The sequence below is a fragment of the Elaeis guineensis genome, chromosome 13, assembly GCF_000442705.2.
Source record: "Elaeis guineensis isolate ETL-2024a chromosome 13, EG11, whole genome shotgun sequence".
In the NCBI taxonomy this organism is placed as follows: Eukaryota; Viridiplantae; Streptophyta; class Magnoliopsida; order Arecales; family Arecaceae; genus Elaeis; species Elaeis guineensis.
In genome coordinates this window covers 8,084,497-8,110,178 of record NC_026005.2, presented here as the reverse complement: position 1 = coordinate 8,110,178, position 25,682 = coordinate 8,084,497, and the positions used below count along the sequence as shown (strand labels likewise).

The following is a 25,682-nucleotide window of genomic DNA, read 5'->3' as shown; positions in this document are numbered from 1 at the left end:
AGATGAAACTCTGCAACACCAAAAATTTATAATTCCTTGTATTTTCTCCTTTTGGTAGCATATGAAATATTTACAGTTTCTAAATTCATCTGGCTGAGGGTGACTCTGAGAACTGTACTATGTTCAAATGAGCAACAATTCCAATGGTTTGGTATCTGTCTCTTGGGAAGGGGATAAATTGATCCCACTGAATGTAAGGTTCCTACCAATAATCTTTGCATGAGCAAAAGCCATCCCTGAAATGATGAAACCGAGTAGCATCTCTTACTATGATCTCCCTTCCAACAACCTTGGACATAAACTTTATTGCAGAATGACAGTCATTGCAAACTCTTAGGTTCTTCATGATCCTTAGAGTTGTCTTTTCTGGTGTACTGATCAACCCAAAAGCAATAGCAAGCTTCTCACTGTGACGGCTAAGTAGTTGCTCCTTCAGCTCCTCATCAATGTCATGCAGCACTGAATCAGTATCAGGAACAAAACCTGCTTTCTTGATCTCCTTCCAAATTTGTGCAGCCATCTCATATATTGCATCTCTCTGTGGATGCAACGAATCCTCAACCCCGAAGACATGAACCTTATCTTTTATCTGAACCCAGCTGAACCCCTTCTCTTTCTTCACACCTCTGTCTTTCATTTGCTTCCAAATCTTGGCAGCCTCATCCCATCTCCCACATGCAGAATAAACATTAGCCAGGGCAGAATAAGCACCACTATTTTCAGGATCAATGGCCAGGAGTTTTTCTGCAGCAATCTTTGCCACATCAGCATTTTTGTGAACCTTGCAAGCAGCTAGGAGTGATCCCCATGCTATAGCATCAGGTTCTACTGGCATCTCCTTTATGAACTCTTGGGCTTCATAAAGTAAACCAGCACGTGCGAGAAGATCAATCATGCAAGCATAATGGCTCATTGTGGGTACTATCAAGTGCTTGCTCTGCATTAGTTCAAAATAGCGTTTACCTTCTTCCACCAGCCCTGCATGTGTACATGCTGAAATCACACCAACATAAGTTATATGATCAGGTTTCACACCAATATGAACCATCTCCTCAAATAAGCTCATAGCTTCTTCCCCTAATCCATGTTGAGCTAAACCTAAGATCATGGAAGTCCACGAAATTGTTTCTTTGTTCTGATGTATCTGATCAAACACTTTCCTTGCCCCTGTGATGCTTCCAGACTTTGCATACACTGTTATAAGAGCATTGCTTACTGAGACAGATAGCCCTTCTCTTGATCTGATGGCTTTACAGTGAAGCTCCTTGCCATGATTTAAGGATCCCAAGCTCGAGCAGACACTCAATACTGCAGCAAGAGTATAATTATTTGGCTTAGGACCCTTGCCAACCATCAACCTGAAGAGTTCCATCGCTTCACTGTTCAAACCATTTTGTACATACCCTACTATCATAGCTGTCCAAGCTACTACATCACGGTATCTCATGGAGTCAAAGATTTTTCTAGCTGGTTCTAAGTCTCCGAGCTTGACATAACCCTCAAGCAGAGCGGTAAATGATATGACATTGAGATCAGAGGTCATTGTTTGTTCAACAATCCTTTGAGCAATTTCAACCCCGCCAGACTTGGAGTACATTGAGATCAAGGCATTTCCAACTTGTCCATTGCATGGCATTTCGGTTCTTATAATGCGTGCATGGATTTGCTTCCCCACGCTCAACATTCCAAGATTAGCACAAGCAGATAGAATGCTTGTCAGTGTGAAATTGTCGGGTGTCGTGGAAGGCTCTTTCATCATCCATAAGAAGAACTCCAATGCCTCTAGATCTAAGCTGTTCTGGTTGTATCCTGCAATGATTGCATTCCAAGAAACCATGTTACGTTCAGTCATCTCCTCAAATAGAGCATGGGCAAGATCCATCCTTCCCAACTGAGCATACAAAGAGATCATAGCATTCCAACTTGATACACTCCTCACTCTCATCCTATCAAACACAACCTTTGCTGTGTCTGCATCTCCACATTTCCCATACATGTTGAGAAGGGAGTTAGCAACAGGAACACAACTACCAAGCCCCAGCTTTACCACAAAAGAATGTACCTTCCGACCGATATCCAAAGCTTCCAGAGCTGCACAAGAGGAAAAAATATTTGTAAATGTGAACTGAGTCGGCACAGTTCGAACTGATACCATATTCAAGAATGTTCTGACTGCCATTTCAAACTGGTCCATCTGATTGAAACCAACAATCATCGAGGTCCATGAAACCGAGTCCCTTTCGGGCATTTTCTCAAATAATTCACATGCCCTGTTGATGCAACCACCCTTTGCATACATAGAGAGAATGGAATTCCATGAGAACATGTTCTTCAGAGGCATCCCATCGAAAAGACGGTGTGCGTCGGTGAAAAGCCCAGCTTTGGCATAGACGTTGATGAGATTGTTCGTGAGGTAAACGCTGATGTGGAGGAGCCCAGCTTTGACGACACGGGCATGGATGGATTTGCCGGCGAATGGGTTGTCGGCCCTCAGGCATGTCTGAAGGAGGGAAGCAAAATAGTCGGCCGGTGAGGAAGGCGGTGGAGGGATCAGCGGCCGATTGAGAGGCATTAAGTTAAGAGGAAGAGGGAGAGCAATGGCGGGGGAACCCATTACATTAGGCTGTGACTGAGCTTTGTCAGCCTCTCAGTGTTGATGGGTTTCAAAAGGTTTTATCAGAATTTTAAAAGAAGAGAGGGAGAGCCGGAGAGGGATTTGGAACCGGCCTGGGTTTCTAACGGTCGAATTGGGTCTGCCGGGGCGGTGGTGACTTTTCTAGGTTGGAGCGAGGAAAAATGGACTTTGGAGATTATACCCTGCACCGAGCGCACCACCTCATTGTTGGTCATTGCCGTGCACCATCGGAATAAACCGAGACAAGTATGCGGGATATTAGGTGGATCAGATATATTATGGATCTAGAATGAAATCATCTTAGATAGTGTTATTATTACACAGAAAAGAAGAAAGAAGAAAAAAATGGAGTGATTTTATCCTAGATTCATGGTGGATTTGATCCACCTAATAATTTCTCCCATGAAAGTTGATACACATGATTGATGTGATGCATGGTATGATTTGTCCTTGGTTGGGGTCTATTTATGCCTATTATAATTGAAATTTTTTCAGATCTTTTTCATTCTTTTTTATTCTTGTATCAATGCGAAAAGGGTTAAGCAAACTGCACAAACTCCTCTTCTTATTGAAACAGCAAAGTCTACCTGGAGATAATTTTGAAATGCTCATCACCATAGCACTTATGTAACAATGATAATGAATGAGACATGAAAATTACAGCAATCACCATTATATTTTGTTATCATAATCGTCCCTCAATTTATATCCTTGTAGATGGATAAACTAACGTACCAATGCGAAGATGTTTCACAATGATAAGGATACAACAAGAAAAGAAATTCGCTTAACTCGCTAGGCCTTCAAAACAAAGGCTATTCTTTTCATGCTGAAAACGATCTTGCTCATCACCAATTTCTCATGCATATTTTGCTAATTATGCGAGGTGAAAAGTATGGTCAATTAAGATACTTCCTTTTGTTCTGGCTGCAAAAATCCATGTGTTCTATAAAAACAGGAATGTGAAGCTGAACTAGTGAATCTGCTCTTCCTTGTCCTCCCAAAGAAGTTAAATGTTCACCACGATCCAAGGTTTGTGCAATGTGATGTACAAAGCCTTAAAGTTCATCAAGGAAAGCTTTATCACAATTTATGAGCTAAACAAATTCCAGTATGGAGCGACAAGTGAAAACATCTCATCATTAGTAAAAAACTATAAAGATACTCGTCATGCAAAAGGAAAATTTTATGCTAGCCTGTGGATTTGTCAATGTTTAATATTAGAGAACAAAATTGCCAATCAGGGCAAATCTAATAAATGAAAACACAAAACATCAGCACCTAAACCAAGCGCAGAATGACCTGCATTTTTTTTTCAGAAAAAAAAAAAAAAAAACAACCACCAGCAACAAAGGAGCAATTTTTCTTTTGGACTTGCAAGACACATGCTTTATTGTAGATAAGATGCCTATAACCCTCAAATGAAGCACCCTAGGCATAGGCAGCCAGTCACCCACCATGCAAGAGAATTTTGGGACCTCCAGCAGCCCCAGCTGCGGAACATGTAACACAAACTCGGTGATGCGAAGGCAATAAACAATACATCAATACTTCTGAATCGAGCAAGGAAGTTATATGATATCAGAGCATCTGACTTGACACAGTAACAAGCACCATGCTTATATAGGAAGCCAACTTATGGAGCCAAGATTGGGAAGCACTTTGGCACACTTCCAGATATGGATACCAATTTAAACCATTCCCTTAATCCACTTGGGTGGCCTACTTCTAAAAGTTTTGCTTCAAGGACTATTTGACGATCTGAACCCAACTGCAGGAGCCATCTTCAGTGAATCTTAGAGGCACGGATTTTTATTTTTCGCGATGATGGTTCAAATCTTCTCAAGAACAATACACCAGTTGGATTTGTCATAAAACTGGTCCATGATAATTGCATTATCTATACCAGAAACTAAACTGCAAAAGAGAACAGCAGAGGAGAGCTACATTATTTGATGAAGATAATTGCAGGTACAGCCAAAAGGGTAAAACTAAGGGAATATGATAGTCAAAAGAAGTAAAAAAGAAACAAGATTTTGAGGCAAAAATGAATCTGCAAAACAAACATAAAGTATGACCCCCCCCCCCCACCCAACCCCCCTCCCCTAGAAAAACAACCAAAAAAAAAGATGAAAATTTTTAGTTTCAGCATTTCTCCAAACAAATATTTATAAATAATCATTTATTTGGGCTATCAGATGGGAACTTTGGTCTTAAAATATGACTGTTACTAGAGAGGCTCTATGGGTCTGTTTTATTGAATGTTACCATGATAAACAAGAGAACTAAGATGAGCATAAATCCAAAAATGAACGTGCCTGGATATCTTGTAGGAAAATACCAATTACATCCCAATAAGAAAAAGCGATATCATTATAACCACAATACTTATGACCAGGCATGAAGCCATGTTAGCACCAGGGGGGGACCACTAGAATAGATTGTATTCAATTTTGTGAAAGATTCAAAGTTCATAATTATGCCACACCAAGTCTCTTTGTTTTTAACCAATATTTAGTAATTATTCTCTGACCAGCTATATGTATTGTTTGCCTACAAATCACTTACTGCATTTAATTTCTCCAGAATTTCAGAATTCTGTCAAAATTCAGCACCCAGTCTATGATCTTTTTAGATGTAAATCCAAATAGAGTTCCAACCATGCTCCATTCTAAGGTCACATGCTTCTGTTCTGTATGGTATTGTGGTGTGCAATGTTTAACCTTTTAGCCTTTCAGATCAAGCTATTAAATAATTAAATTACATGGATAAGCAAATGGAAGGACAGAGAAGGTTACGTTTGCAAGGAACCTTCCCACGATCAGATGTTCCTTAGACCTATGACATGGCCTAAATATCATGCCATTCGACGCTTAATAAGATTTGGCTACTTTCCATGCTGTCCACCACACAAAAGTCACTCAGTATAGAATTATCTTGTGGTTTATTTTGCACAAATACAAATTTAAGATCCATAAATTTTTAGTGGTCAATATGCTGAGGCAACTGATGATGATCAATCTAGATTTCCTAAGAATCCTAAGAATAAATTCCATATGAAGGGATGCCCCTACTCTTTAGATTGTGTTCTTCACTATAGTTTGTCACACTCAAAAAAGTTATCACTAACAAGAATTGCTTCATCAGTCAAAATTCATCGCGATTCAACATATCAACAAACATCCAACATTCATAACCCATACCATCCCCGTAATCTTCGATATCGTCATTGGGATCTTGGAAAATTTCATCTTCAACCACAAACTTGATTTCCATTGTAATCTACCCCTTTTTTTAATCTTCTTTTTGATTTTTGGGCCCCGGGGGGGGTGCGGCGGGGGGTGGGGCCTGGCTTTCTTTCTTTCTTGTTGTAACAATTTATTGATTATCCAACACAAAATTCAACAAGATCTGCAGCTATAAAAGAATAATGGGAAACAAAAATGTAAATAAATACAAACACCGAAATCCATCACATTGACCTGTCCTTTTCCAAGTATGCTTTCTTTCTTGTTGTAACAATTTATTGAAGAGTTAGCATGCCTCTGTTAGAGTAGTTATCTGTTAGCTTCCCTAAATCAATCTTTTTGTCTAATATAATGCAACTAATGCATCAAACAGCAGTTGGAGGTGTTGTCTTCGTGTCCTGATCAGTTAGTAAACTTCACCGTACTCAAAGTAAAAAGTTTAATAAACATGCTGCACAAACACCTTGCACAAAAGAATGACTCTGTTGAAAGTTCAACTACAAAACTGCTATAAAAACTTTCAAAATTCCACTATGTTCCTCATAGTCAACACAATATAGCTTTCCACACTTATTATAACCATAATCATCAAAACTGAATCTGAATAAAACCTTCTTTGCCATCATCCCTAAAACAGGGCTGATCCTGTTTCTCTGCAAACTAGAAGTACCTAATTACTATGTCATCAGTTTCTATTATATTGGCAATCCTTCCCAACGCTTTGACTTGCATGTTTTAACATTCAGTATGATAAAATGATTGCCAAGCAACAAGTGAAGTTTTTTTGAACTCATGTATGAAAGGAAATGCTTTTAATTTAAATTGAAATCAATGCCATTCTTCAAGTCAGAAAAGAAAATGCTTACATTTACATAACTGGAAGTATAAGGGTGAATGCATGAACAAGAGTACTCAAATAGCATATAGTGAGAGTGAGCAGGTGTGTGTTGAGATAGAGATCACTATAGAGTTATGATTGTTGTGCACAAATTCCAGTAACTCAGAAAAAAATACCTCTGAAGCTCTCCTTCAACAAACACATGATAATAACGATTGTATACCATAGCCCCTTTCTTATCATCTTTCTTCACCAGCCCACTTGCAAGTGCTGAGGCTGATGTGCCACTAATTTCAGCACGATGATATGGTAAGTGCCAAGGAACAAAATATTCTTGCTGAGCTTCAATTTGATCAATACAGGCAGAAAGACAGTCTTTACTAATGCCAGGAGAAACAGAAGCAGCCACCATGCCATCCTTTGATTCTTGTTCATCATCTATTGTTTGACTATGTACATGATTTGATTGTTTCGCACTCTGATTGCAATTTTCATTTGCCTCTGGTATGCTTTCTAGCTTCATTGTTGAAGGATTTCGCGAAGGAGGACTGCTTGGACTTATCCATTCTTCATCATACTTGTGAAAAAGAGGGGTCCATTTTGTGAGCAATGATTTGTCCTCTTGTTCTCTAGCCCACACTGTAATTAAAACAAGACCACCTTTTCGAACAACCCGAACTAGCTCTTCAATGGCTTTCCTCCTCCTCATTTCAGTACTCAAATGATGCAACACGGCAATAGAAATAGCCGCATCACCAAAGTTACATCTGTAAGGAAGGTTAACAGCATCAGCAACCGTCACTTCATGTCCTCTTCTTGCACATATATCAATCAAAGGAGGGCTTATATCACAGCCTATGTAAAAACAATTAGGGTTAAAGCCCAGGTACTTTCCATTCCCACAACCTGCGTCCAGAATGATGGACCCTGGCCTCAAGGAATTCAAAAATTCAGCAACTTTCGGCCACTTTGCAAACCGTGTAGCACTGAAATGGGGAGCAATAGCATCATAAACATGATGCACATACTTCTTTTCAATGTCTGGCGTGGACTGAACACTTGGAGAGCATGTAAGGTCCTCACAAGTAGACATGGAATCCTTACTTTCAGGTTTTCCATTAAAATTTATAGAAGACAAGCTGGTGTCAGAATGAAATCCTTGAACACAACCGAGTGATTGCGAAGTAGACATGCTGGTCATAAATAGGGGTATCAAGAAACCAATACTTGGCTCACTTGCAAGACTGCTTTTGAGATGAACTTTTTTTGCATCAAGTGGATGGATGCTGACTTCAAGGACTTGATGGAAGTATCTTGCTACCCTTAAAACACTAGCGACCATCAAACTGGAGCCTTAATTCTAATGATGATCCTGAAGTTAACACAAACACAGAAATAAATATTTCCACCTGAATAAACATTTCTATTTTAACATGATAAACTTAAGAATACCAAGAAAAACTCCTGAAGTAGAAAACCATGCACCTGCGCACACATTATAGTTCAACGAAATGTACAAGATTTGCATATTGACTTTCAAATTTGTTTCAAATTCAACTCCAGACTCAGCCATTAAAAAAAAAAAATTGGTTGGAGATATTCCGGATAGAATGCCGCTTATAGCATCATAAGAAAGTTTAAGCTTATGAATCATGAGGCCAGTTATCAAAGCTAACAAAGGACTAAAATTCAAATATTCAGATATTACCCCCAAAGACAAAGAAAATGTTAAAAGAAGCATGAAAAGTAGTATACAAAATCATTGAGCACAAAAAACAATGAACTTATACAACAAAACATGATATTGTTTATTGAAGACATCATGTAACAAAAAATAGCAAAAAAAAAAAAAAAAACGAAAGAAAAAGGCCAAAGCTTCGAACTTTAGATAACCCTAAATTGAGTATGGGTCCTTTAATTACTCCGGCACATAATAGAGATAAACCTAAACCGAGCTCGAGAAACGAGGAAATAAAATTCATCAAATCGGCTACAGCGCCCAAACGGAAAAGTAATTACAAAATATAATCATCAACGATCCAGGGATTGAAGGTAAAATCCACATAAAATTGGAAAATTTCTAATCAAAAGTGCATAAAGATCCAAACTTTATCGCGTAAACTTCATTAAGATTCCCCGTACTCACCGACGTAATCCAATGGGAATCCGTTGAGAGAGAGCGCAGAAGAGAGCTGAGGCAGATCTTAATGGGAGAGAGAATTAGGGCTCGTCGGCAAAGCTTCGACGTAGGGTTTTGCACTAATTCTATTTGTCGGACCGGGCCGGGGTCTTTTCTCTTTGTCCAAGCAGGCCAGGCCCTCAATCGTAATGGACCAGCTCAGGCCAGGCTCAGCTTGGCAATGGGCCAGTGGGCCATTCAATTTTGACCATTTTATTTTCTGATTTCCGTGGATGTACCCATACTCAAATGGTTTAAGTTATACTATAAAAAAAAAGCGGTTTGATTCAGGCATCAACAGTATATGCATTAACCTATAATGAGTGAGAAGAGGAAAGCCATCATCAGCAAATTGTATAGTGATGGTGATTGGATTAAAACCTTTAATCACTACACCATATGGAGAGTCTTGGCTCGAAATGTATTGGATCAGCAAGGTCTTTTCAGAGTCCTCCTGTAGGATTGCTAGAAACAAATACACATGGACATGAAAAATACCTAAACATAGTGTGAGCCATACCACCTTCTTAATATGAACACCACATCCAATTCATAATGGTTTCATATACTATTTCGGGTAAGGATGTAAGTAATACCTGAAAATCCAAAGACTCGATGTGATTATTTTATAATAATTGATATAGTTTCAAATTATGTTTTTGATAGTCTTATCCACTCAAAGTTGGATTCTATATATAAGATCATATTTCTTATTAAATCAAACTCAGATGTAGCTATATTCAAACCCAAAAACTATATACATACACTATATATATAGTATATATAAATATAAGAATACAAAAAGATTTGGCTAAGTGATTTGTGTTAATCCCTTTTCTTCATATCTGGATTTCTATCTTTTCTCATGTATGCTTTTCTTAACTCTCATCCACTATTATTGCCATCGCAAAATCCTGATCAATGCTCAAAATTTTGTTAATGTTTCAATCAAATTGAATATAAATAAAAATTTAAAGCTATTTTGAAAGTGATTGGATTTTTTTTCATAAAACCAATTATTCACTTTCCATACTATTCTTTTGCCACCGCAATTTTCACATATTTACTATACATAGAGGGCTATTGTGATGAAAGTCCTCTCAATTTTAGAAATTCTGAACCCTTGAATAGTTAGCCCACTAAGTACTAAATTGAACCTAAAAACTCCAATTGATTATTAGTCTAGTTTGGGAATGAGTTCAAGGCTTGCTCATTTTGATGGATCTAAGCCAGAATTCCAAACTAGACTTTTTTTATGGGACAAATATACAATATGGATTCTGCATGAATTTGATCTGGGGAACATATGCTTTAGAACTTCAAAGCCTTGTGCAAGTAGTTTTCAAATATATGGTTTTGAGGGCCAAAACTCATCAAAATTAAGGTCTATATTACCAACAATTTTATCTAAGTTGAATTGGCACCTTTGACATCTCATTTACTGGCTTGCCCGAATTCTACTCGCACATCAATCTTAGTAAAATCCCGGATCATATCCAAAAGTCATAATACTACTTATTTTGTTTCAATTCCAAAATTTTATGTCCGAAAAGATTTGTTATCAAGATCTCAGGCAGATCAAATTAAGCTAAATTAATTAAATCTAGCTGGCTTTAGGTCCCATCTTGGGCTAGACTTGTTCCCCAGCCATCTGACCCTATGTTGACTCCTTAAATTCTCCATATTTGAAGTGCTAGAAAATGCTACCTGCATAAATAATTTAGGCTGACAACTTGGTCCATGCTGAGAATTTTATAGCATATTGATCTAAGCATATTTTTTTGAGCATTCCAAGATCAAATTTTCTTGTAGCCATTGCAGATTCTAAAGTTTCAGTTTTTATGGATAGTCCTCTTCATGGACTACCACAGTCTCACCAAGTGTTAGGAAAGAGAGAAGAAAAAAAAGGAGGAAAAATACTCTTTGAAAGCTCATATTCTTGCTAGTAATGACTTCCATGGGTGTAGGGAGCTAGCTAAGTGACTTTTTCTAGAGAGAGAAAGTTAGTCTGAGAAAGTCTTGTAGGGTTTTAGGATTTTCCTCCATTTGTCTTAGGATTTTTCGTTTTTCTTATTATCTCTCGATCCTCTTATTATCTCTTTAGATTTTTTGGGGCATTTTGGTGTAGATTCGATGCTTATAGACCTCGATCCTTTGGGTCTTGGTTCATCGCAGCCATTGCTTTACTTGCTTTTATTGGCTATAATGGGATCGCATACCACTTCTTCATATTCACTGCCCCCCATGTCGAGATCTCCTTAAGCTTCTCATCATCTGGATTCTCAGGAGAAGGAAAAGAGAGTAGTTGCTGAGAGCATGGCTGGCAAAGGAGTAAATGCATCTGCAACAAGGTTTGGTGCAGACTCTTCCTCTTCTTTAGGGAAAACTTCAAAGGAAAATTAGTGATCTTTGCTGAAGTCGATGATAGACACCTTGTCTGATTTATCTTCTTACCTAGGGATACAAAAAAAAGGGCCTTTGGCATCATCTTCACCTTGGGTTTCTTCACCGACTGGAGGTGGTTTGCACAAGGCCACCAGATCATGGTCTCAGGTTGTTCAGGCTTTATGAAAGTTTTGTTGGGAGACAACTAGAGCTACGGATGCTGAAGTGAAGTTGCTATAACAATAATTCTCTAAGATAGTTTCTTTCAATGATGATGAATTTAAAGCCTTTGCTGATCATCTATATCTGATCTTGATTGGTAAGTTTTTAGGTAAGGGACTTTTACTTGATTTTATTGAAAAAAAGATGTATCTGAGATGGAATGTCCAAGACAATTTTTATGTTTCAGCTCATTTTATTGAAAAAGAGATGTATCTGAGATGAAATGTTTAAGACAATTTTTATATTTTAGCTCTTTCGGAGGGCTTATTGTTGTTTCAGTACCCTAAGGAAGATGCTAAAGATCGGATTTTAGACAAAGGCTCTTGGCCCTTGGCTAGCCAATTGTTGGCCCTTCAACCTTGGCAACCCATGTTTTCTCTTGGTAGAGACACTATCATTGAGGTTAGGGACTGGCTTAGGTTGCTAGATCTTTCTTTAGAGTTGTGAGAACCTAAAAAAATATGGTGAATTGCAGCTTAGTCTAGCACTTCTTTGTTTCTTAATGATTGGACACTCCAATTTACCCATATGGGTGTTGTTAGGGTCTGTGTCCTTATGCATTTGTCTAAATTTATTTGTTCAAGAACTAAAGCGCAGTTTCAGAATGAAGTTCTTGTTGAAAATTATGTCTTAAAATCAATCGTGTGACGATTAAGTTCATCTTTGTATATGAATTATTGATAAATGAATAAAAATTATTCTGATATTTTTTCATTACAAAGTTACATCTTCCTTGTAGAACTCTTGTGTTGTGATAAAGTCCTTAAAACTATATTAGTGAATGATAAAGAGAGGATTTATCGTATACTTCTTAAACATATTCGCGACTAAATGATACATCATTACAGGATGATGACGTTTATCGAGTAGAGATCGTTGTGTGCCATATGGATTGATTGTCCTCTTAACCAAGGAGTGTGGTGATACTGGTATGGCATATAGGTGAGATATAGGAGTATATCGTCATTGAACAAATAACTCACCTATTGAGCATTCTACTGTCAAAAACTGCTCACGAAACATATGGAGATAAGTGTCCTTCAGATCTGAAATCACCATAATGACTTGCAAGCAACTCACTGTATTTTGATGTCGGACTATCTGAATTTCTAATGCAGTGACAGAAGGCTACTAGGTACAGTCAAGTACTTGCGAAGTCTGTGTGTTGATCAAGATGGGATTGACCCCTCCAGATTATTGGAGTTGATGTATCGCTGTATTTTAATTTAGTAAAATCTTGACTAGGATAATTCATGAGATGAATTTGAAAGCTTAAAATATAATTTGGATGGAACACTCTTGGTTGACAGTTAACCTGAGATCATCCTAGAGCATTCATGGTCAAAAGAATGAATTATGTAGTAACTATGTGCATAGATTCTGAAATATTTTTTTATGATAATTCGATCTATCTAGACGTCGAAAATTATTGTTAGATGGTATCTCGATTAGTGCAAAAATTGGTTCCTGTGATACCGGCTTAGTGTTTGAACCTATGGAGTCATGCACACAAGTCAAACACCATAGGAAAGAATTGGTCTATGTTTATATGTCCAATTTGAAAGTACTTGACTTGATTGAATATATAAGCTAACTTGATTAAGAATTAAGTTATAGGTTAAATGAGATTGAAGAGTTAACTATGTCTAGCTAGCACTACACATAAGATTCAGATTCGATCCCGAAGATGAACAGTTTTTGATCTATGATCTATGGAGCATATGAGAGATTCGATTTAAGTGCTAATTAATTTTAAATTAGATCTAAATTAATTAGACTTAATTAGATTCAAAAATTCAAGTTAGACTTAGTGTAAAAATTTTAAAAAATTTAGAATTGACAGTCTTTCAAAATTATTTCGAACCAGCTTTCAATTGGATTCGAATCAGATCCATTTTAGATGAGATATTAGGAATCCTACTTGCATTGGGATTCTCCTCTCCTTTGGACTGATCAGCACCTAGAATGGTGCTGATTGTGGGAGTCCCATGTGGGTGTGGGAATGGGTGCAATGTGGTTATCCTATGTGATGATAATTGTATCTCATATAGGAGTCCTTCTTTTATGAGTATTGGACTGATTCAAAATATATTTGAGTTATGAGTCTTATACTTATTAGATCATTAGAATCATCTATAAATAGAGAAGATCTTTACCTATGGATGCATAGAAAAAATAAGAAACAAATCAGATTGAGAGAAGAGAAAGAGAGAGAGAGGCACAAGAAGAGAGAAGCCCTTGGCATCTCCCTTGTGGCTGCCCCTTTCTCCTTATCGTGGGACCCATCTCGGGCATCCTCCTTGCTAGTGTGAGGTATCACACCAGTATATCTTCTCCCTCGTTTGATTGGATTACAAAGGTGATTTGATTGGAGTTCATCCCACTTTTCTGTAATGTCTGACGTGCATGCGAAGTAGAAGATCTGTACTTTCAGACCTCTGCGAAGATTGATTCTAGATTTTTGAAGATTTAATTTTTGATTCTACTACTTTTAAGATAAGAATTTGATCTTTAATCATGTAGATTAATAAAAAAATTTTAGATGCAACATAGACTATTTGAAGAGAAATAGTCTTTCTTCCCTAATTGGTATCAGAGCATGATCGAAATACATGCATGTATATCTGAATTTTTTTGAATTAATTATATATTATATATAATTAAAATTTTATGTTAGATATTAAATCTAATTTAAATCTATTTATATAAAATTATTGATCTAATTTTGATTGGATTAGATGATCCTAATCAATAGTTGATTGAGGTTGTTATAAGATTGTTATAACAGAATTTTGCTGTTACTGAATTTTTGATAGAATAATAACATGAATTAAAATTTATTTTAAATTTATTTTAATAAAATTTTAATATTATTATTTTTATTAAGAAGTGAAGCTTATTTCAGATTTAAATTGAATATATTTTGATGGATATTTAGATCTGAATTTTATCGAAATTCAGCACTATACAAAAATATATTTTATCAGAAATTTAATCCTTATGCATTCATGTTTGCATCTAATTAATTTTTTATATAATATCAAATCTAAAATTGATATTTTATAATTAGCATAAGATATGTTTCAGATATAATATGATATATATGATGCATCAAACCTAATTAGATTAGATGAAAAATATAATTGATAAGATCAAGGATATGTTCATGACATAAAATTATTTTATTAATAATTGTATGTTGATGCGATTACATATGAAATTAGATTTCAGATCTTAGTAGCCTAGTATTTGGATTGATGAGATCACTAGACCATCCGATCATAAGAGATTAAAGAGATTAATCTTTCTTTTATCTATTTGATGGATTCTCTTATGACGTATAGGGTGTCATTGTGATCCGATTTTATGAAGAAAAAAAATAAATTGATTTTTATCAATTATTTTGATCATAAATATATTTAGACTAGATCTAAAATAATTTATAATTTATTATAATAAGATAAAATTTAAATATAAAATTATTTTAGATCTGAATAGCATGTTACATAAGATGTAATCGGTATTGATCTAAAGGTTGTCATGATGCATGAGATGTATGTATGAAATTTAGATTATATTTATGCATGTTTAATTATTAAACATATTATAAAAATTTATTTTCATGAATTGAAACATATGGTATGCTTCATCTGAAATTCTGGTAGAATAGTTCTACATACTGAAATATATGTTTCACATACTTAATTTTAAATTAAGTTTGAATGATCTAGATTTGAGAATTAAAGATTATTAAGACATCACATAAATCGATGGGCAAAGGGTTAGTATGAATCAGGTCCTTCTAATAGGTTAGACCAAGGATTAGAAATACATTTGGATCAAGTAGAAAAATTGATTAAATCTAATCAAGTGTTGAATTAGATTAGGTCAAAATTTTTCTAAATCAATCTCAATAGTTGAAGTTTGATCAAGTCCATGTGTTTGACTCTAATAAATGGATCATGATCATGGCTCCGTGATTGAATCCGAATCTTCTGGTGGATCAAATCGAAACTAATTAACCAGTTGGTGTCTAAAGTAAGTTTGACAGATTCGATCAAATAGTTTTTAATTGATAGCTACTCACCTAGATCGTCTACGATGAGTTAACGACACATCCCTCCCATTGATCTCACTTACCTGACTGACATGGTAGATTATATTTTGATTAGGTCACTAGTCGATTCGTACAGATCCATGCCATTGAGATTAATCAATGTGACTGATTTAGGTGTCTTTAAACCAGCTTGTATCTAATCCCCTACATAACTTGGTGAAGTCAGTGGAAAGATTTGCAGCTTACAGGCCATCTTCTTTTCTTATTCTTAGATCAATAAAATCAAATCTTCTAAATTATTAGGTTCATGAAATAATAAAATTATGAGATAACTTAGTTATAGCCTCCCATTAAGGTGCATGATAATGAGTTTAATATTTCAAATAGATATTGGAGGCGCCACACGCTTAGTGTTTATTATATATTAGAATTATCATTCATCATATGATCATCATAATGTACCTTCAAGTCAATGCTCAAGTTGGTTGAGCCACACTCGGGTCTGGACATTTGTTTGTTGGATGCACTTGGTATTGTCATATTAATGGTTGGATCTAACTAAGATTTTCAGTGGAGGTGTCACACGCCTGCTGAAGGGATGCTTGGGGCAAAATCTAATTGCTAGAAGTTATTTGAAGAAATAATTGATTATAAACCTATCCATGGTTACACTAGGATTGGTCGAGCCACTGTTAGATGTGTGCCCTAGATGCCTGATTGGCTGACACATTCCTGTACAAATCTAAGGGTAAATTTATAATTTTGACTATAAATCAATAAATGGGTTATTCTTCTATCACATTATGTACATTGTGTCTGTGATACATCTTTTGAGTTAGTAGAAATGTCAATTCATATTTTCAAGAGTTAAAAATTTAAGGCATGAATTTACATAACTAACTCATAAACAGCTCCTGATCATAGGATCATCACGAGGATGGTGATCGATCCGGAAGGTTGGTGTACGATCACTTCCTTAGGATAGATGTGTCTTGAGTCTACGGTGTGAAGACACCAAAGTGAGAGTACAAGTATTCGTTGAGAACGAGAGTACTGAGCGTGACCATATCGAGCAGTCATAAGGAAGTCTACCTTCTCGTCGATGACTAGCTCAATGCTGCAGTTGTGTGTCTAGTTCTTTGATCTGAGGTGCATTGACAGTTCACCTTGAGTGTGTTATAGTTTGACTACACCAAAACTCGATCTCCTAGCCATTCGAAACTCTAAGGTGTATGTTGGCTATAGCATATTCATTGTAGGAACCAGATGGCATCAAGATGGGATCTATCAACCTCAGAAGATGAGAGGAGTAGTCCTATGATGATCGAAAGATCGAGTCCTTAAGTCCATGGCCATGGCAGAGTGAAATAATGGAAAAGAATTTTTCATTGGAGTTTCACATCGGACTCGGATCAATCGATTAATTCATATGACTGATGTTGGGTTTGACGAGTTCACCTTAACCCTAATTTAGTCGGAACTCATGATAGAGGAACTCAATCACACAGGTAGCTGCATCGAGAGGTTCGTCTTCAGTTCTGATGGGTTGCTACCATATACTGCTAGGTGTCACTGATAGATTTTGAGAGTAATTAGAATGATCTTGATGATTGATCATTCTAATTGTCTGAATCAGAAGAGTTTTGGTCCATCGAAAGGAGTTTCGATGATGTCGATGATGAGATCACGACATATCTCATTACCATACAGAATTGAACCTAACTGGATCACACTAACAAGGGTTAGGATCTGGATGTCATTAATTGGGCTAGCCCAATTGATTTGGATTAGATCCAATTAGGTTCAAGAAAATCATGCTAGCACACGATTGAGCCTAACTTTCTTCTTGTGTAATCTTTTTCATCTCGACTGAGCCAAATATGATTTGACTCACCCAGAAAACCTTGAGAAGGTTTTTCTCAGTCTGACTGGAGCCAGTCCAGCTCAGAAAAGGCTTGTCTTAATTCATGAGATGAATTAAAGACAACACCTGCTAATTTCTGACACCTGTCATTTTCATTTTAGGATATCTGTCAAATGTTGACATATGGATCTTAAACTGAAGGCCACTTGGCAAGAGATTATTGGAGGTTTTTTGTGGAGTGTTCACCTACCAAAAATAAGCACCAAAGTGGACACCACAATTGGACAAGGCTTGTGCCCCAAGTGGATAAAGATCAAGAGGAGTCTTGATCAACATAAACTCTTGGGCGCCATCTCCCTTGTGCTTATCCAATGTTGGCGCCAACATAGGAGAAAGGGTGGAGGTTCTTATCTGATGTGATCAGATGACATCACTCCATCAATCAAATTTTTTTTGGATTAAATGAAATTTTTTGATTGGTCGAATGATGTGGCACTGCGCAGCGCAGTAGGGTCTATATAAACCCTATCTGCGCCTAGGGTTTATGTGATTCTGCTCCCTACCCAGCCAAAGCCAGCCACTCCTCCTCTTCTCCATGTCCTCCCTGGTGCTCCCTCTCTCCTCTTCATGCCCAAGAGGTTGGGCGTCCATCTGGTGAAGGATCAAGGCATGGTGACGCATTGAACAAAGGGCTGCAGGAGTTTTTCGACAAGCTGCTGCTCCAACTTCAGGAAGGCTTTTGAAGATCTTCCTAATCAGATTGAGTTCTGATTTTTGGACCAAAGAGTCATGAGAAGAAGATGATCCAGATCCTACCTGAGTGGATACTGGTAGAGGCTAGGCGATTGCGTGGCTAAATCAGAACCTCAGGCTTGCTGCGATCATCTACAGGGTAATCAGATTACCCTTGAGGTATTTCATATTTCCTCATGCTTTTAGATTTATTTTAAAATTAATATCAAATAATAAAATTAGATCTAGAGATTTAGATCCAAAATAAATATAGGATAATTTTTTTTAAAAAATTATTCCATCCCAGATTTGATGAAATCTGAAAGATCCTACAAGGAAAAAGGTAATTTTTTCTTCAGCCACACTCAGGCCCGAATGCAGTCTGTGTGGATTCTAGTATCTGCTAAGAAATTAGTGTAATTCCTCGAGTTGGAGGTAAAAGCTACCAATTCATAAAAATAGTAGAAGAACCTTTAAATTAAAGTTCATATCTTTGGGATTAAAAATAATTCATATACTAATAGGCTTTTTTTTTTCTTTCAATTATGGCCAACACACATCCCTCCGTATGCTGTTGGACAGCGATAAGCTCATCGGATCTAATTTTGATAGCTGATATCGAAAGTTGAAGATCATCTTGGAGTACGAGAGGATTCTGTATATCCTTACGGATGAGGCACCTGAAGAACCTGCTGCCAATGCTCCTCGTACCGCAAGAGATACTTACATGAAGTGGCTCAATAACCGAACGACTGTGCGTTGTGTGATGAGAGCAGCTATGAATGATGAACTTAACCGTAAGTTTGAGGATGCGCAGCCCAAAGAGATCATTTAAATATTGAATATCCTTCGGTACTCCTGAGGATGCAGAGAGACATAAAATCTATTGTGTAGTGTTCAATGCCCGTATGTGAGAAATGGCTTCAGTCATCGATCATGCACTGTACATGATTGAGCAGATTGATCATCTTAGCAAACTTGACTTTCCATTGTATGAACAGTTAGGCAAGAATGCTATCCTCACTTCGCTACCAAAATCCTACCTATTCTTTTTCAATCATTACAGAATGACGAAGCCTGCAGTGAACTATCATGGTTTGCTAGGATTACTGTAGACTTTTGGGAATGATCACCAGCTCTAGAAAGAGCCGATGAATTTAGTGAGAGATTCATCTGTAGGTCATTGATCTTCTAGGAGAGGAAAGAAGAAAAAAATACAGAAATCCTGTGCCGCCGATCCTAAGCAGAGCAAATCATCAAAAGTTATAAGAGTCAGACAGAGTGCTTCTTTTGTAAGAAGCTAGATCATTGGAAGAAGAATTATCCCGCTTACATAGCTAATCTTGATCCAAACAGACCTAAGAATAAGAGAAAGAAGCAAACGATTGCTTCACAACGTACTTATATGATAACTCCTTATAATTTCTCTATTTGTGATACTACTACCTGGGTATTGGATATCGAAAGTTTGATTAATATATATAATTCATTACAGGGACTACAGGTAAGTAAGAAGTTTAGAGAGGACAAGCGGTTCCTTAACGTTGGAGATGGAAGCCTTATTCCAGTTCTGATCTTGAAAACTTTGCAGCTTATCTTTGAGTCTAGTAGTGTCATGTTAGATGATTGTCATTATTATTTTTTCTTTTTGATGAATGTCATCTCTGTAGGTCTTTTGGCCAAACTTGATTTCATATTTATAATAAAGGATAATTTTATGATATCATTATGAATGATACTATAATCATACATGGATAATTAAAACATGGCATATACATAATATTATGACCTATTGGTGTAATGTACACTGCAAGTAAATGCCCTAAATCAGATAATATCAGTGAATCCTATCTTTGGCATTGTAGGCTTGGTCAATGTAAACAAGAATAGGATTGATAGGTTGATTAAGGAACGTGTCCTTGAGATAGATGATTGTGAATCATTACCAACCTATGAGTTCTGTCTACTTGATAAGATGACTAAGTCACCTTTTAAGAAAAAAAGTGAAAGAGCTAACGATGTCCTTGGTCTAATATATACTGATATATACGGATCTATGAACATAAATGCCAGAAGAGGATACTACTACATTACATTTACAGATGATCTATCGAGGTATGGATATGTCTATCTTATGAAGCATAAATCAAAATCATTTGAAATGGTCAAATGATTCCATACTGAAGTAGAGAAACAGACTAGAAAGAGTATTAAAATCCTTCAGTCAGATTGAGAAGGTGAATACCTCACCTATGACTTCCTGACATATCTAGAAGAGAATGGGATTCTATCACAGTGGATCCCTCCTGGAACATCACAACATAATGGGATGTCCAAGAGGAGAAATCGAACCTTGTTGGATATGATCTGATCCATGATGGATTTTGTGAGTCTATCAATCTTCTTTTGGGGATATATTTTAAAAACTGTCTGCTATATTTTAAATAAGGTACCAAGCAAGTCTGTCGATAAAAATCTATATGAGATATGGACTGGATGTAAGGCAGTGCTCTCACACCTTAGGATCTGGGGGTATCCAGCTTACGTAAAGTATTTCAAGATAGATAAGCTTAGACTGAAGTCCGACAGAAGCTTGTTTGTAGGGTATCCAAAAGAAACTAAAGGATACTACTTCTACCTTGCTGCAGAGCAAAAGGTATTTGTCAGCAGCTAGGCAGTCTTTTTGGAAAAGGAGTTCCTTAGTGAATGAGCTAATACCTGTAAAATTGAACTTGATGAAGTTCAAGAAGTGGAAGGACCGACACACACAGAATTAGATTTGATTAGAGAATCGAATCCGAAGTCAGTAGAAGCGCCATTAAGGAGATCCGATAGAGAATCGCATCAGCCGGACAGATATTATAGTTTCTTGATCCAGGATGGTGACCCCATCAAACTTGATGAGAACGATGAGGATCCAATCACCCATATAGAGGCCATGCAAAGGCCCGACTCTCAGAAATGGCTTGAGGCCATGAAATTCGAGATGGAGTCCATAGAGATCAATGATGTATGAATACTAGTTGATCCACCCGAAGGAATAAAATTCATAGAGTGTAAATAGATTTTCAAAAGGAAAGAAAGAGTGGATGGAAAAGTAGAGACATATAAAGCCCGTCTTGTTGCCAAGGATTTTCGAAAAGTAGAGACACACGAGACATTCTCTCCTATGGCTATGCTCAAGTCCATCCGGATTATGCTTGCTATCGTTGCACACTTAGATTATAAGATCTGATAAATGGATGTCAAAATCACTTTCCTTAACGGGGAGCTGGAAGAAGAGATGTATATAATACAACTTGAAGAGTTCACATCCACAAATGAGTCGAATGTGTGCAAGCTGAAAAGGTCTATTTATGGGCTTAAGCAGGTATCTAAAAGTTGGAACATGCATTTTGATAAGGTGATCAAAATGTATGGCTTCGTTAGGAACGAAGAAGAGTCTTACGTCTACAAGTGAGCTACCAATTCTATAATCATCTTTCTTGTACTGTATGTGGATGACATACTGTTACTAGAAAATGACGTCCCAATTTTGTAGAGTGTGAAGCTGTGGTTATCACCATAGTTCTCTATAAAGGACTTGGAAGAAGCTTCCTATATCCTAGGGTTGAAGATCTATAGGGATAGTCTAAAAGATTGCTTGGATTGTCTCAATCCACATACATTGATATCATATTAAACCAGTTCAACATGAATAATTCTAAGAAAAGTTATCTTCTGATAAGCCATGAAATTACTCTCTCCAAGAAGGATTGTCCGACAACTCCTAAGGAGAGAGAGTGTATGAGTAGAATACCATATGCTCCGACAATAGGATCTATCATGTATGCTATGATATATACGAGGTCGGATGTGACTTATTCATTAGGGATAGTGAGTAGGTACTAGTCTGATCTGGATGAGAAGCATTGGAAGATTGTGAAAGCAATTCTTAAGTATTTGAGAAATACTAAAGATCAATGACTTATCTATGGAGACACTGAACTGAAAGAAGAAGCATGTCAGGTTACGTATTTATTTTGAATGGAGGAACTGTTTGCTAGAAAAGTTTCAAGCAATATACTGTGGCTAATTCTGTATGCGAAACAGAATACAATGCTGCATCAGATGCTGCAAAGGAGGTGGTGTGCTTGCGAAAGTTCATCATCGAGCTGGGAGTTACACCTTCTATTGATGGCCCTATCCTGCTGTACTGTGACAACTCCAGTGCCATAGCTCAGACGAAAGAACCAAAGTCACACCATCGCTTCAAGTATGTTCTACACCGCTATCACCTGGTATAAGAGATCGTGAATCGAAGTGACGTCGATCTTCAGAAGATCGATGGAAAGGAGAACCTAGTTGACTCCTTCACTAAAGCTCTCGAGATCAAAGAGTTCGATGACTTCAAATGGAAGATGGGTATAAGATACTACCCTGAATGACTTTAGTCTAAGTGGGAGTTGTTGAAAATTGTGTCCTAAAATCAATTGTATGACGATTGAGTTCATCTTTGTATATGAATTATTGATAAATAAAAAAAAATTATTCTGATATTTTTTCATCATAAAGTTACATCTTCCTTGTAGAACTCTTGTGTTGTGATGAAGTCCTTAGAACTATGTTAGTGAATGATAAAGAGAGGATTTATCATATAGTTCTTAATATATTTGCGATCAAATGATACGTCATTACAGGACGATGACATTTATCGAGTAGAGATCATTGTGTGCCATATGGATTGGTTGTCTTCTTAACTAAGGAGTGTGATGATACTGGTATGGCATACAGATAAGATGTAAGAATACATCATCACTGAACAAGTGACTCACCTACTGAGCATTCTATTGTCAAGAACTGCTCACGAAGCATATAGGTATAAGTGTCTTTCAGATCTGAAATCACCATAGTGACTTGCAAGCAAATCACTTGCTTTAGTGACAGACTATCTGGATTTCTAATACAGTGATAAAAGGCTACTAGGTACAGTCAAGTACTTACAAAGTCTGTATGTGAATCAAGATGGAATTGACCCCTCCGAATTATTGGAGTTGATGTATCACTGTATTTCAATTTAGTAAAGCCTTGGCCAGGATAATCTATGAGATAGATTTGAAAAGATGAAATATAATATGGATGGAACACTCTCGGTTGACAGTTAATCTGAGATCATCCTAGAGCATTCAGGATCAAAAAGATGAATTATGCGGTAACCATGTGTATTGATTCTGAAATATTTTTTTATGATAATTCGATCTATCTGGACATCAGAAATCATTGCTAAATAGTATCTCAATTAGTACAGAAATTGATTCCTGTGCTACTGGCTTAGTGTTTGAACCTATGGAGTCACGCACATAAGTCAGACACCGTAGGAAAGAATTGGCCTATGTTTATATGTCTAATTTAGAAGTACTTAACTTGATTGAATATATAAGCTAACTTGATTGAGAGTTAAGTTATGAGTCAAACGAGATTGAAGAGTTGACTATATCTAGCTAGCACTACACATGAGGTTCAGGTTCGATCTCGGAGATAAATAGTTTCTGATCTATGATCTATGGAGCATATTTGAGATTGAATTTAAGTGTTAATTAATTTTAGATTAGATCTAAATTAATTAGACTTAATTGGGTCCAAAAATTTTAGTTAGACTTAGTGTAAAAGTCTTAAAGAGTTTGGGATTGACAGCCTTTTGAAATTATTTCGAACCAGCTTCGAATTGAATTCGAATCGGATCCATTTTAGATGAGATATTAAGAATCTTACTTGCGCTGAGATTCTTCTCTCCTTTGGACCGACCAGCACCTACAATGGTGCTGGTTGTGGGTGTCCCATATGGGTGTGGGAATGGGTGTAATGTGGTTGTCATATGTGATGGCAATTGTATCTCATGTAGGAGTCCTTGTTTCATGAGTATTGGACTGATTCAAAATATATTTGAGTTAAGAGTCTTATACTTTTTAGATCATAAAAATTATTTATAAATAGAGAGATCTCTACCTATGGATGCATAAAAAAAATAAGAAACAAATCAGATTGAGAGAAGAAAGAAAGAGAGAGAGGCGTGAGAAGAGAGAAGCCCTTGGCGTCTCCCTTATGGCCGCCCCTTTCTCCTTGCCGTGGGACCTATCTTGGGCATCCTCTTTTTTGGTGTGAGGCATTACACCAGCACCTCTCATCCCTCATTTGATTGGGTTGCAAAGGTGATTTGATAGGAGTTTATCCCACTTTCCTGCAGCGTCTGGCGTGCATGCGAAGTAAAGGGTCTGTACTTTCAGACCTCTGCGAAGGTTGATTTCAGATTTTTGGAGATTTGATCTCTGGTTCCGCTGCTTTTAAGGTAAGAATTTGATCTTTAATCATATAGATTAATAAAAAATTTTTAGATGCAATCTGGACTATCTGAAGAGAAACAGTTTCCTTTTCTTCAGTTCTTTGGCAACAATTTGTTTATGAGAAACTCTCTGAAATTTGCTATGGTTGTGGGTGTATTGGATTTGAATTAGAGACCTATGATTGTTCCAGAATCCAAGGATCAAAGAAGCCCTCTTTGATCCTTAGATTTGAATAGCCCAGATTTTAATTACCCAATTACCAGACCCTTATATGCTAAAGGTGATTTACAATCAATCTTGATGGGACAACAGTCACCCTTTGCTTGGACACAGCCGAAGAACCCTATTAAAATGTCATCGCATTCTGCTTCTGTGGTCTCTTCAGCTGTGTCCAAATCTGAATCCATACTTGCGCCTTTAATGCTTATGGTTGAATATGTTTCACTTATGTATAATACTGATGATACTGATGTTATGATTTTTAGTGCACATGGTAATCAAAATTGGAGGCCAAAGACTAAACGTAAGACATCACCATCAAAAAAATCAAATAGCCTGGGCTCTGCATCTCCTCCACATTCCAAGATGATGGTTAGCCATAAGTCTATAATTGTTGTTATGGATCAGAATACCAAGGCTTCACTATCAGCTGAATACCAAGGCTTCACTATCAGCTATATGATCAAGCGATACGTTTGAAAATCAGTGTTGGATGGTGCACAACCTTCGAAAAGTGGCCTTGAAGGTTCCACAGCTTCGAACCAAGTACCAACTGAGGATCATGATGTGATTTGCACGCAGCTTCAAAGAATTATTGCTGCAAAAGATTCTGAGACTTCTTTGGTTAATGTACCGGTGATGCAAGGTGAGTTATTGGGTACTTCTGTTGCTCAGGAGGCTACGTTAGACACACGATTTTCATCGCCTTTGCATCCATCATGAAATTTTTAGTATGAAATTGTCGAGGTGCTACAAAACCCTCATTTGCTAGCTATATTAAGACTTTAATGCATCAGTATAATGTAGATCTCATGTGTTTTTTGGAGACTAGAATTGATGCAAGTGTTTTAAATCATATTTATAACTTTTTTGGTCCTTCATGGGATGTCTATATGTTTATGCGGTTGATTTATCAAGTGGCATTGTTATTATCTGAAAGAAAGTATTGGGGTATTTGCATTTTGTTTATATTAATTGCCAAT

At 36.8% G+C, this 25,682-nt stretch overlaps 2 protein-coding genes across 2 annotated transcripts; both read right to left on the bottom strand.

The window, feature by feature from the left end:
• Nucleotides 1–63: 63 nt before the first annotated feature.
• Nucleotides 64–2,755, bottom strand: LOC105033012 (pentatricopeptide repeat-containing protein At2g22070). The gene has a single exon (XM_010907633.4). The coding sequence runs from the start codon at nt 2,612–2,614 to the stop codon at nt 203–205; it is 2,412 nt and encodes an 803-aa protein (XP_010905935.1). The 5' UTR covers nt 2,615–2,755; the 3' UTR covers nt 64–202.
• A 1,408-nt stretch (nt 2,756–4,163) lies between these two features.
• On the bottom strand, nt 4,164–8,988 carry LOC105033011 (tRNA (carboxymethyluridine(34)-5-O)-methyltransferase). Its single transcript, XM_010907632.4, has 3 exons — nt 8,868–8,988; nt 6,898–8,093; nt 4,164–4,552 (listed from the first exon to the last, which is right to left on the bottom strand). Exons 2-3 carry the CDS (start codon nt 8,061–8,063, stop codon nt 4,468–4,470), a joined length of 1,251 nt encoding a protein of 416 aa, XP_010905934.1. The 5' UTR covers nt 8,064–8,093; nt 8,868–8,988; the 3' UTR covers nt 4,164–4,467.
• Nucleotides 8,989–25,682: the final 16,694 nt, after the last annotated feature.